The sequence below is a fragment of the Stenella coeruleoalba genome (assembly GCF_951394435.1).
Source record: "Stenella coeruleoalba genome assembly, chromosome: 17".
In the NCBI taxonomy this organism is placed as follows: domain Eukaryota; kingdom Metazoa; phylum Chordata; class Mammalia; order Artiodactyla; family Delphinidae; genus Stenella; species Stenella coeruleoalba.
Genome location: NC_137163.1, coordinates 2293954 through 2307832, shown reverse-complemented (window position 1 = coordinate 2307832; position 13879 = coordinate 2293954). Strand labels below are relative to the sequence as shown.

Below are 13879 nucleotides of genomic sequence, written 5' to 3'. Positions count from 1 at the left end.
CCTCGAAAGGACCAAATTGTTTTTCAATAATTTAGTTATATGCCAGAACAAAGCTCAAGAATATTTATAAAGTACAGGAATATCCAGTACCCGAAAAGGTAAAATTCACAATGCCTAGCATTGAATGGAACATTACCAGGCATGCAGAAGCAGCAAGAAAATATGACCCATTATGAGGAGAAAAATCAGCAGATCAAAAACAACACATAAATGACACAAATGAGAGAATTAGTAGGCAAGGACTTGAAATATTATTATAATTATGTTCCATATTTTCAACATGGTAGATTAAAACATAAGCACACTAAGGAAAGACATGGAAAATATAAAAAAGCTGAAAAACACAACGCTTAAGATTAAGAATACACAGAATGAGTTTAACAGCAGATTAGACACCATAGATGCAAAAATTAGTGAACTTGAAGACACAACAGAAACTATACAAAAATGTAACACTAATAGAAAAAAGATTGGAAAAAAAAAAAGAAGGAACAGAGCATCAGTGAGTTGTGGGACAACTACAAAGGGCCTATTTGAGTCCTCACAGGGGAAGAAAAGAGGACAGAGAAATATTTGAAGAAATAATATCTGAAGTTTTCAAGTTAATGAAAACCATAAACCCACAGATCCAGGAAACTCAATGAACCACAAGGAAAAGAAACATGAAGAAAACTACACTAAGTTACATTGAAATAAAGAGGAAATCTTAAAAACAGCCAGAGGAAAAAAAGATACATTTTATACAAAGGTATAAAGAATGAGAGCCATAAGATTAAGAATTAGTTCTTGTCAGAAACAGCGCAAACCAAGTGACAGTGGAGCAATATTTTAAAATAGAAAAGAAAAATAGAACAAAGAAGAGATGGGACAAAGAGAAAACAAATTGCAGGTTGGTAAAATAGAAACCAATAATAGAAAGAGAGGTGGGAAATCCCCAAGCATTTGGAAACTAAATAACATATTTTAAAATAAGGCACAGGCCAAGAAGAAATCAAAAGAGAAAGTAAAAAGGATTTTGAACTGAAGGAAAATAAAAACACAACATATCAAAATGCATGGGGTGCAGCTAAAGCAGTGCTTAGAGGGAAATTTATAACATTAAAATTTATAGTACTAGAAAGGAATAAAGGTTTGAAATCAATGACCTAAGCTTCCATCTTAAAAACTAGGAATAGAAGGGCATATTAAAGCTAACACAAGAAAATAAAAAGTAGAACAGAAATTAATGAAGTAGAAAACAGGAAAACAATAGAGAAAATCAACGAAACCAAAAGCTGATTCTTTGAAATGATGAAAACATTTTCTTTTTCTGGTATGCAGGCCACACGTATTTTGATAAAGGCACAAAAGCAATTCTATTAAGAAAGGATAGTCTATACAACAAATGGTGTTGCAATAATTGGATATACACATGTAAAAAAAAAATCCCAATTTATACTTCACCACATACATAAATTAACTCAAAATGGATCATAGACCTTAAAGTAAAACCTACAATTCTAAAACTTCTAGAAGAAAATATAGGAGGAAAACTTTGTGACCTTGAGTTGGACAAAGATATGTTGTATATGACACCAAAAGCACTATCCATGAAATAAAAAATTGGTAAATAAATTCATCAAAATTAAGAATGTCTGCTTTTCAAAAGGCAGCTATAAAAAAATGAAATGACAAGCTTCAGACTTGGAGGAAGTATTTGCACGTCACATATCTGATAAAAGACTATATCTGATATATACAAATAACTCACAAAACAAAACAAAACAAAACAAAACACAAACAACCTAGAAAATACAGGCAAAAAATTCAAATAGACATTCCACTAAAGGAAAAAAGCAAATGGCAAATAAGCCCATAAAACAGCTCAACATCATTCCCCATGAGGGAAACCAATTAAAACCACAGTGGGATATCAATACACATCTACTAGAATGGATAAAATAAGAAAAATCAGAAAATACCAAGTGCTGGTGAGGATGCAGAGTAACTGGGGTCTCCATCATTGCCAGTGAAAATCCAAAATGGTACGGCCAGTGTGGAAAGTAGTTTGGTACTTTCTTAGAAAGTGATACCTACATTTACCATCCAAATCAGCTATTCCACTCCTAGGCATTTACTCAAGTGAAATGACGACTTCACACAAAAATCTGTACACGAATGTTTAGAGTGGCTTTATAATAACCCCAAACAGAAAAAAATCCAAGTGTCCTTCGACTGGTGAATGCATAAACAAACTGTGTTACATTCACAGAAATACTACTTAGCAATAACAAGAAATGAATGTATGTAAATAAAAAAGAAATACTGTAAGTAAAAAAAAAACAAACAAGAACCAAAGAAATAAGAACAAAAAGGATCCCCTCCACCTCACTTCCTTCCGCTCTTTCTTGCTAACCCCGTCCACCCCAGGTACAGTGAGCTCCTGAGGCTCCGCAACCCACCAGGCACACTTCTGTCTCAGGACCTTTGCACTGGCTGTTCCTTTGGTCTGGGGAACGTCCTTCCTTCAGAGAGCTGCTCGGCTCAGTCTAACACCTCCTTCAAGACTTTGCTCGATTGTTTCTTTCTTGATGAACTTCTTTAAAATCTGACCCTCACCCTGCACTCTCTACCCCCTAAACTTGTCAATTTCTTTCCATATCCCTTTTCACCTTGTAACATCATATAACTCACTGTACTATGTCTGGTTTATTGGCTGTCTCCCCCACTGGACTGTAAACCAGGAGGCAGGGCTCTTCATGTCTTGTTTCCAGCTGTGTCCCCAATGCCTGGAATAGTGCCTGCTATGCTTAGCAGGGGCTCAGCAAATGTTTGTGGAACGAATGGTAGAGTGATGTGTCCAAAGCAGCCATCAGCCCTGCCTGGATCTTCTGGGGACAGCCCTGGGACAGCCCTCCCAGCTCGCTCGTTTCCTGGTGGTCTGTGCCCTGCAGCCTCCACACCAGGATTAGCTGCCTGAGCCCTCTCCAGCTGACCATGGGACTTTGCTCTCCCCTCTGCCCAGAGCATGTGTCCTTCCTCCTTGTCCCTCTGTGAGGCTGATGTGAAGTCAACCTTCAGCCTTCCTGACTCGGTAAGAGCATCCTAAGGTGTGTCTCCTGGCTCCCTGGCTGACTGATGGCCCTCCTTGGCTCTCCCTGAGCTCCTTGGAACCCTGGTGGCACCACTGACTAACCCCTGGTCCTTTGCCTTCCCAAGTTTCCCTGGGGATGTGCTGGCTGTCTCTGGGTCCCCAACGTGTCCCAGGGCAGGCCCTGAGTAAAGGTCGACTGAGCGAGTGAATGAGTGGATACTGCTAAGAGTGTGCTTCTGGGAGGACCTTCCTTGAACAGCGGGACTGTCCTCCTCCCGTCCACCTGGAGCTGCTATCAGCAGCCCTGCCTCCTTCAGCTCCCTTCCCACGTGGTGTCCCTGCTTGGAGTGGGGGCCCCTTCCCCATCCCTTGGCCATGCCCAGCCTGAGGACCCTCCCCCACCGCCATCTGCCTCTTTGGGGACCAGTGACCGTGTGGCCAGGCAGGGGACACTCCCGGGGTTGCCCGAGATGTTGCTTTCCTGCATGTCTGAGCTGGTGACACAGAGGACTCAGCCCTGACCAGGGGACTTGCTGGGATGAAAGCGTTTATAAAGTGCAGGGAACAGAGACTGGGTCGGGGGGGCACTTGGCTTGGGGGTGGCTGACGGGCTCTGTAGTCCCCGAGCCTGCACAATGCCCTGAGTGGCATCCTTCCTGCCGCCTCCACTCACTCAGCGAGTATTTAGCAAATGCTTACAGTGTGCCGGGCACCACTCCAGGACCTGGGGGTTCTTCAGGGGACAGAAACACCCAGAAACTCCTTCCCTCGTGGCACTTATGTCCCGGGGACAGTGAGAAGGACGAAGGTCAAGCCGGCCAGGGAGTGGGTAAGCTGTGGAGGTTATTTTAAGCAGGTCAGGGAGGCTTGGCTGGTAAAGTAGGCACCCAGAGTGGGTGCTGGATGACTGAATAATTCAGTGGTGAATGAATGAAGGCATTCTGGGAACAGGGCAGCTCGCCCCTGCCCGGGAAGGATGGGCGCGTCCCTTCCCGTCACCTCTGCCCCGCCACCCACCTCACCAGCGCCTCCACCGCCACCAACGAGGATGGCCATGTGTTGGGGACTTGATCATGTCCACACTGTCCTCACACCAACCCTGCGAGGTGCTGAGACACAGAGAGGTTCAGTGACCCGTCCGAGGACACACAGCCTCTGCAGGACAGTGCACGTTCAGATCTGCCCAGCTCTAAAGCCTGCATCCCGGGGACGTGGCCACCGGGGCACAGTACACGAGCCCTGCTGGAAGGCCCTTCTTCCTACGGCCTCTCAGAAAACCACTCACTCCCCTACCGCTCCTGGTGGGCTGAGCCATTCACACAGAGCCTGGTCTCCCTCTGCGCCCAGGAGGGGCCTCGGGCGGGTCAGTGATGGCCACAGCCACAAGCGAGACCCCTGTCTCACCACAAACACGCATCCCAGCCCCACGGCGACCAGGACTGGATGTATTTTTAAAGACAGAAAAGCAGTAGGAACGCAGTTAGCAAACAGCTGCAGGGGGAGCGTTTTCTCGCCATAGACGTGATGCAGGATGCGCTGGGGTGAGGGGGGAGACAGGCCTGACAACACAGGCAGAAGCAACAGTGCAGAACAGAGGAGCTGCGTTCAGAGGCGGGTATGGACTGCTGCCCTGGGGACAGCCACAGGGATGGGAACACAGGCGGGAATCCCGCCCTGGAATCCCCCACCCCCACCCCGAGGGACGGCCTGGAGAGCCATGCCTGAGTCCCCACAGAGCGCACCCTGGGCTGGGGGCCGAGGAGGCCGGGGAGGGAGCCTTCAGGCCAGACTCCGACCTGCGACTGGACACGGGAGGTGGAACTGCCCTCGTGCCTGCCTGGGGCGCTGGGGACACGAGACCAAAGTCCCCAGAGGAGCCTTCCTTGGTGTACGTTCCTTGAGTCTGTTAGGTCATGGGCTGCTGTATCCTCTCGATGAAGTCTAGGTTCAGGGAAGCAGTGGACAGTCTGTCTGTCGTCTATCCATCCGTCCACTCGTTCTCATACCTCTGGTTCCCACAAGCAGTCAGCAGCCACAGGTGGCGCGATGGCAAAGGCTGTGTTGGGATTCGAGTACCCCTTTCCACATCACCCCCCAGCCTCCTCTCCACCAAGTCAAGGGGACCTCAGCTGCCGGGCCCCTCTCTCGGCTCAGGGCCTGGGGGTCAGCTCCCTGCTGCCCTGCAGGGGGTGCTCTCCTGGAAGACCACATGGGGGTCCCCTCCTGGGCTCCCACGTGCCCCTGCCTGGCGCTGGGCTGACCTGGGGCTCTGGAACCTGGCTAAAGAGGTCCTGTCGGCCATGGTGTGGCTGTGTGGCTTTTCTGAACACGGCCCGTCCCTGTTGGGGTGCGGTTGGAGGTGCTGCCAGCTCTGTCCTCGTGCCCGGCGGAGCAGTCCTATCTCTGGGAACGCCCTCCGCCACCCCAGCCAGCCCTGACCTCACCCCTGAGGTCACAAATGTTCCAGCACCCAGCACACCTTTGCAGGAACAGTGCTGTGGAATCGAACACCGTGTTCTGGGCACAGCATGTGCGCGTGTGTGTGTGCATGTGTGTGTACACCTATGTCCCCAGTGTGGCCTCGGGCCCGGCCTCTCCACCTCCGGTTCTCAGTTATCTCCTTCTGGACACCCATGGATCTGGCCCCAGCTGACACCTTGGTGCACCTTTGAGACGCCCCAAGGCAGAAGCCCGGCTGATCCCTGCCTGGATTCCCAGCCCAAGCAATTGTGAGGCAGTAGATGTGTGTGGTCTGAAGTCCCTAAGTTTGGGGTCATTTGTTCCATAGCGATACATAGGTAATGCGTGCCCCGTGCCAGGGAAGAAGCGGCAGAGCTGGGACTCTGTATGGCCTCCCAGCAGAAGCTGTCTCTGGGCGGTTCTGGAGCGGAGTTCCCGCTTGTGGCCCCTGGTCCAGCTCCATGGCTGCAGGGGAAGCTGGGTCCAGGAGGCAGACCGGGACTCCCAGCATGGACCCCTGTCACCACACTTGGCTATTGGAGGCCCTACCATTGAGGAGGCCCCAGGGCCCGTGGGCTGCTGGTGCCTGGACCTGATGCTGGGCCAGCTTGCTCCGGGGCCATGGGCATCTCCCTCTGCCCAGCCAACCCCGATCTCGAGGAGTCCTTGTAGCCACGCTGTGCCCGCAGCCCCAGCATCCTGGAGATAGTCATGAGGGGACCCGGGCCACCATGGGGGAAACCACAGAGAAAACGGGTGGCCACCGCCCACCGCCGAGGCCTTGGGGGCTCCAGAGCTGGCCCAGGGTTCAGACCCCAGTTGTGGTTCTGCTGGCCAGATGACCTTTCGGAGGCCATGACCCCTTTAGAAACAGGGGTTGGGGCTTCCCTGGTGGCTCAGTGGTTGAGAATCCACCTGCCACTGCAGGGGACACAGGTTTGAGCCCTGGTCTGGGAAGATCCCACATGCCGCGGAGCAGCTAGGCCCGTGAGCCACAACTGCTGAGCCTGCGTGTCTGGAGCCTGTGCTCCGCAAAAGAAAGGCCGTGACAGTGAGAGGTCCGCGCACCACGATGAAGAGTGGGGCCCGCTCGCCGCAACTAGGGACAGCCCTTGCGCAGCAACGAAGACCGAACGCGGCCAAAAATAAATAAATAAATTTATTAAAAAAAAAAAAAGAGGGCTTCCCTGGTGGCGCAGTGGTTGAGAGTCCGCCTGCCAATGCAGGGGACACGGGTTCGTGCCCCAGTCCGGGAAGATCCCACATGCCGCGGAGCAGCTGGGCCCGTGAGCCACGGCCACTGAGCCTGCGCGTCCGGAGCCTGTGCTCCGCAATGGGAGAGGCCACAACAGTGAGAGGCCCGCGTACCGCAAAAAAAAAAAAAAAAAAAAGAAAAAAAAGAAAGAAACAGGGCTGGCAATGCTCCCTCCGCAGCTTGTTCTGAGACTTAAATCACTTTTCCCTGAGAGGTGCTTGGCACGAGACGGATGCCCGGTGCAGCAGAGCTGCCGGAGTGGGCGGCCTCACCAGGTCTAAATGCGACTGAACTTCACGACCTTCCGTGAGATGCACATCGTGGATTCGCACCGTGGTGGGGAGGAGACCGAGGCTGGGAGGGGCGAGGGCAAAGTAAGCAGGAGGGCAGGTTTCTGGAGGCCTCGCCAAGGCCCCTGGAGTCTTCACCTCACCGCGCACCCGGGAGCTGGGAGCTGGGACTTTCTCCAAGCTGTTTGCTCAGGTCACTCTAACTGGGGGTGGGGTGGTCCCTGCACGTAGCCCAGTTTGCACTCTCCCATCCATCCGGCACCATGCAGGGGACTGTGGAAAACTGGGTCCACAAATCCACCCATGAAGGAGGGTCCCTGGGAGGCCCGATCCCTTGCAGGGCCCAGAACAGGCATTTGGTGGTGCCCCTTCTCTGAGAGCTGTGCCCTCACGCCTCCAGGGTGTGCCGCCCGCAGCCTCTCTGCCTGGTGGCCAACAGGCTTGCGTGACTGGGGCTTAAATTCTCAGCGATTTTGAGAGCTGGTTGTTAAATACTGCTGTAGAAGCTTACAATTCAATGGACTCTGTTAGAAACAGAGGTAGCAAGTACCCCAAACTCATCACTTCCTGCTTATTGGACTATATTTCACTGTCACCTATGTCCTAGAGATAACTTCTAGCTGTGTCTGTGCCTATATATGGTGAGGTTCCGTGCATCTCTGCCAGACTCCACGTGCTGTGCCATCACATTGGCAGAGGGAGATCAGCCGTGGTGGGAGCATTTACACCAGGGCCATGGGCAGCACTGCCAGTCAGGGCCTTTGATTTCTTTCTTTCTTTCTTTCTTCTTTTTGGCGAGTCATTATTGGACATCGACAAGGCTGACTGGGCAAGGTGGGCCAACCAGTTCCCCCCCTTAGGAATTTGGAATTGGGGCCAAGAGTGAGGCGTTGAGGTTGGGGTCCTCTATGGCTGCCCCCCCTCCTCAGGGTTCCAGGCAGAAGAGAGGAGAAAGTGGAGTACAGAGAGAGGCTGGGCCCCGAGGGGGATGAGCTCGAGGGACGAGCTCAGGGGATTTCGTGGGTCCTGGCCCCAGACCTTCCCCTTGGGCCTTCTGGGCTCTCGGAATGTACCTGGATTACGGTGAGGCAGGTTTTCTGCAATCTCGTTTCCACAGGAGAACTTTCCAGCAAGCCCTGGATGGGTAATGAATGAGCTGCCTTAGAGGGAGTATACTCGTATCCCTGCAGGGTTCCAGGGACGCTGGATGTTGGGGGGTGGGGGGATTTGAGCATCACATAGGGGGTGCGGGTGGGAGCGCGAGTGGATAAGTCTCCTCTGTGGACAGACATCAGCCCCAGGGGACACGGGGAGGGACACCTGTTGAGACCTGGGATCTGACCCGTGTCCATCTCCCACTACCCCTCACCACGTTTGAAAATGGTAGTTGTCAGGGTTGCAGGTCCCTGGCTGGGTCATGCCGCATGCCTGCTTCCCCCACGAACCTCTCAGGAATTGGGGAGCACCTTCAGCACTGGGGGAACCACCTGTGCTGGGTGTGGGCTCCCAGCCTGGTGGCCACTTTTCACAGCAACCTGGGGGCCAGATTGCTCACCACCCCGGGATTGGGATGATGCTAAGAGAGGGTCGGGAACTGACTGGAGGTCACACAGCGGTCGGTGGTAGAGCCAGGTTCAAATTCAGGCCCTCAAACCTCAGTTCAGGGTGAGCATGGTGCCCACAGACCATGTCACACCCACCTCCCCAGGGTACCAGGCCCTCCCCAGAGCAGAGCTCACAGGGGCCTCGAGGCTGCTCTCGCCCGCGCCTCCCTGTTCCGCCGGCAGATGGCGCTGCGGGCCCAGGCAGGACCCGAGGCGGAGGGACACGAGGGGAGGCGGAAGAGACGTTCCTGCAGTGATGGGCTCTCCCCCTCCCCGCAGCCCTCCCGAGCCCAGACAGCAGGTCGTGGGGAGGGGACCCTGGCATCCCACCGCCCAGGCACTTGGCACACCTGGGGGTGTGACCCCGCTACCCCCTGGGAGACGGCAGCTATGGGTAGAGTGTCGGCTCACTCCCACCTCCGAGCCTTTGCACAGGCCCCTCCCCCTCCTGGGCTCTCTCCAGCTCCGGCTCCTGCCGGGAACCTGACGGGAGGCTGCAGTTACTAACCCCAGAGAGGAGGGGGCCTGACCCAGGGTCCAGCAGACCAGACCCTGCCCGGCTACCCAGCCCCTGACTCTCTGCCCCCCTCCCCTCCACCGCAGCTCAGTTCCCAGCTGCAGCCAGGTCGGCCCTCTGAGGCTTGTGCAGTGCCTTCCTCCTGGAATGCCCTTGACAAAGATTCTTGGGTTCCAGAACCTTCTCCTGGGCCCATCTGTGCACTTCCTCATAAAATACTGTTCCAGCAAGAACCCCCCGCCCCCCCCCGTCCCCTGCCCTCCCCCCTGCATCTGATCAGGTTCCTCATCCTCCACCCTCCCCCAGGTGAGGTGTGAGCACCTGGCCTGCCTTCAGGGAGAATCCTGGTGCATCGATTTAGCTAGAATCCCCCTTCTCCTGATATTTCCTCTTAGTAATTTTCCATCTATTGACCGCCCCACCCCCGCCCCGCCCACACCCCATCCTGCTCCTTGGCCATAAATCCCCACTGCCCCTGCCGTATTGAGAGCTGAGCCCGGTCTCTCCCCCATACACCCCCATCACTGTGGTCCCTGCACCTGTAGTGATAACCACCCTTGAATAAGTCTGCCATACCATCTTCAACCAGTGTCAGCCCCGCCCCCCCACACCCCTGCTTTCCTAAAGAAACTCCTCGCCCTTTCCTATTCACCCTTGGAGAACCCCAGCTCAGGTCACCTCCTCTGTGACGCCACCCCTGATTTCTCTGGGCTCCCATAGCGTTTACTGTCGCTGCGGAGGTTGGTTCAACGTGAACTCTGAGCTCTGGGACACAGGGTGGTGGAGGCTGGGGCACCTACAGGAGGGGCCAGGCAGACAGACGCTCCCTCCTGGATGGTTCCCGGGAGCACAAAGGCTCCATCAGACCACCTGGCATCCTCCCGCGATGTTTAAGGCCACTGAGCGCGCTCAGCCCAGCCTCAAGGAGCAGAGCTGGGATTCCAATCCTGGGCTCTAGGACTTCCTGGCTCAGGGAGGTCCTGCCCCGCTGCGTCTCCTGTGGGGTGGTGGTCAGGGCCCCCACCTCACAGGCCCACGTGGTCCCTGGGGCGCGGGGGCAGTCCGTGTCCTGCCAGTCCACCCAGGCCCACTTGGTTCTGCCCATGCATGCCGTCCTCACCTGCCAGAACCCTCCCTGAGCCTGCCTGGCCCTGCTCTAGGCAGCCTTTGCCCCTCCCCCAGTCTCCCAGCCTTGGGGATCTCCCGTTGTCCCTTTCTCCCCACTAGACCCTGTGCCCCGCGAAGGTGGAGACCCGGAGCCCCTCCCTGCCGTGCTCTAGCATGTAGTAGGCGCGCACAGAATGCCTGCTGGGTGAAAGCAGCAGCCGCGCCCCTTTGAAGAGGCTGCCCAGGGAGGGGTCCTGCCTCGTGTCTCTGGGGCCCGTGGAATGGGGGGACAGAGTCAGCAGGGCCCCTGGGCCCCCATGCAGGCGCACTGCCGGGGGGCGCCTGCTCAGCTTCCAGGCTCCCTCCTCCCTCCACGCCAAAGTAAGAGGGGGAAAAAGGCCAAAGTAAGAGGTTTTCTCCTCCACTTTCTGAAAATGAGATTTTAAAAATAACCAGGAGGCGGTGGCATTGCCAGGAGGGGATTATGTGGGGAGCGGGGATGGCGCGGGCCTGCCTGCCCCTCCTCCTGGGTGCGCCTCAGCCTGGACCTCCCACTCTGCCCCTCCCTCTCCTGATGGGGGAGGTGGGAGGGAAGACCGCAGCGGGGGAGCTGCTGAGAAGGGAGGTGACCGAGGTGGAGGAGGAAGGAATGCTTGGGCTGGGACCCCAGGTCCCCACTGGCCCCCCCACTCTCCCTTGGCGCACTGCTCAGCAGCCACCTGGCCTCCTGGGCTGTTTCTCGTTCCTTGGGGCACTGTGCTCCTTGCTGCCACAGGGCCATTGCACGTGCACGTCCTCAAACTCTCTTTCCCTCCCTTCATGCGACATCCCATCTTTACCCTCAGCTTCAATGTCATTTTCCCGAGAGGCTGACCTTGACTACAGGATGGTCTATGCGTGTTCCCCCTGTCACTGCTGACCTCACGGTTCCCTGACAGTCTCCTCCCACATCCTCATCATCATTGGGGATTATTTATTGACTTGACTCTTACTTCTCTCTCCCGCTGTGAGCCCCTTGGGGTGGGGGCTGAGGAGCAAATGATATAGGTCTCTCCCACCCCCATCACCTGGGCTCTTCCTATTTCTGTAGTTCAGGGCCAGCCCCTGTGTTTCTTTGTCTGAAGTGCTCTCTGGCTACTGGGGGAAGATGCCAGGGAACCAACTCTCCTGGGAGCAGCACTTAACTCATGACTGATGGGGTGGATGGGTGACAAGCCCCTCACCCCTCAGACAGGACGGCCCAATGAGACTGAGCCCCAGTGGCTCCCAGAGGTAACCACTTAGTTGATAACACCCTTGATCACTGGCCTCCTTCTGTCCCTACCACGTGCGCTGGGATCACTTCCCACATGACCTCCTGTCCTCAAATCATTCCTTAGGGCCTGGAGCTAGGCTGAATAATGACCTCCCAAAGAGATCTATGTTCCAATCCCTGGAACCTGTAATTGTTACCTTATATGGCAAAAAAGGGCTTTGTGGCTGTGATTAAGTTAAGAATCTTCAGATGGGGAGATTATCTGGATTATCCGGGTGGCCCCTTAAAGCAATCACATGCATCCTTATGGAGGGAGGAAGGGGGAGTTTTGACACAGACAGAAGAGGAGGGGGCCGTGTGACCACAGAGGCGGGGATGCCGAGGGATGCTGGCAGCCACCAGAAGCCAGGAGAGGGAAGAGCAGATTCTCCTGGGAGCCTTGGGGGGAGCACGGCCCTTGCCTGCATCCCAGCGATACTGTTCTGAACCACCAGGGGCGCGGTGATTGTCACAGCAGCCCTGGGAGACAATACCATGTGCTTCGGGGGAGCCCAGACTAACGCGCACTGGGTCTGTCTTAATTACGGTGACAGGCTGGCAGTTGTCCCTCCGTATGCTGAGCACCTGGCCGCCTAGGTGTGGACTACATCCCCCAGCCTCCCTACAGCCAAGAGCGACCACGTGACTTAATTCTCACCCTGGCATTTGATTTGAGAAGTGAAGGGCACAGTTTTTTTTTTTTTTTTTTGCGGTACGCGGGCCTCTCACTGCTGTGGCCTCTCCCCTTGTGGAGCACAGGCGCTGGACGCGCAGGCTCAGCGGCCATGGCTCACGGGCCCAGCCGCTCCGCGGCATGTGGGATCCTCCCGGACCGGGGCACGAACCCGCGTCCCCTGCATCGGCAGGCGGACTCTCAACCACTGCGCCACCAGGGAAGCCCCCCCTCACATTCTTAAAGGAAACTGCTGGCCTGTGACTGCCCCCCATCGCCCCCCAACCCCACCCCGGTGAGAATGCGATGGGGGCATCAGTGGATAAGACCACACCCTTGAGGGGCGGAGCCACAGCTGGAAGGGGCCTGGGCCCTGGATGCCCTGGGGAGCAGGGCTGCCTCGGACTGGACGCCTGGACACCTGGGCGGCTGGACAGGGGCAGGAGGGAGACCAAGGCGCCACCTCATTGAAGCTGCTGTACTGGGGGCCGTTTGTTGGCACAGCTGAGCGATCACCCTGCTACACTGGGGTCGAGCGGCACTAACAGGCCTGCCCTGTCTACGGTGCTCAGTGACCACGTGTAGGATGAGAATGTCAGTATCGGGTTTTTCTCCTGCATCGGCCCCACCGAATGGATAGCGCGCCACCAGCCGGGGCTCACCAGGCTGAGCTGAGCTGGTACGATGCTTGCCCCCAGGGCCGGTGCTTGGTGGCCCACGTCACTGGAGCACGGAACCGTGGACAGCACGGCCGGTGCTGTGAAACACAGGCATCACTGGCCCACGGCTGCCTTTGAGGCCCGAGGGCTGGCTGTGCTCCCGCCCGCCAGCGCCTTGAGGGCCGGGTCCTCAGCCTCCTGGGCCTGCTCTGAGTCCCAGCCTAGGGCCTGGCTGGGCAGGGGCTCCGGAGGTGCTGGTGGGTGGGCGGCAGCGAGTGCCGGGCAGGGTATCAGCCCTGTATGGGGGCTGATGGGGCTCCGGGTCGTTGCTTCTCAGGACCCCCAATGGCACTCAGGACCCGGGCCTCCCTGGTGGACGTGGGACCCAGAACCGGTCCTCGGGGCTTGTGCTCATGCCGGGGAGCACCCGGGTCATCGTGCCGCGGGCCCACACAGGAGGGTGAACGGGTGGGCACTGTGCCGTCCTCTCTTGCCAGCTTGGGGCATACAGGGGCATTCTCTTCATTCCCTGTGCTGCCTCTGTCGGTTTGTTAGTGAACGTAGAACGTACTCACAAGGGCTTTCGGAGGAGAGCTGGAGATCGTCCGGTCCCTCTGGGGCTCTGAGGTTCAGAACAAGCAGGGAGGGATTCCTGGCGCCGATTAACCTTGGCGGGTCGGTGGGGTGCGGCCGGAGGTCTCTGACTGCCGGGGTGGGGTCCCGACTCCTGAGCAGGGTCGGCTAAGCTGTGGGAGTGTGGGGGAGGGGGCCCTGTGCCTGCTGACCCTCCCCCTCCCAGACCCAGCCCACTTCCAGGTGGGGCTCCTTTAAATGCGGGGTTCTCTGCCTCCCCAGACGGCCCGCCCCCAGTCTCCCGGGCAGCCACGGGTAAACAAGCCCGACCCCAGGCTGCCGACAAGGCTTCCCCCGGTGCCCAGGCTGCTGAC

At 56.0% G+C, this 13879-nt stretch overlaps 1 protein-coding gene across 1 annotated transcript in view; it reads right to left on the bottom strand.

The window, feature by feature from the left end:
• LOC307176051 (maestro heat-like repeat family member 5) overlaps positions 1–5375 on the bottom strand; it is a gene marked incomplete at its 5' end in the record, with an annotated part of 39465 nt that extends 34090 nt beyond the window's left edge. Inside the window, 1 exon segment of the mRNA XM_079901797.1 lies at positions 5335–5375. Within this exon segment, the coding sequence (XP_079757923.1) occupies positions 5335–5375 (41 nt within the window).
• Positions 5376–13879: the final 8504 nt, after the last annotated feature.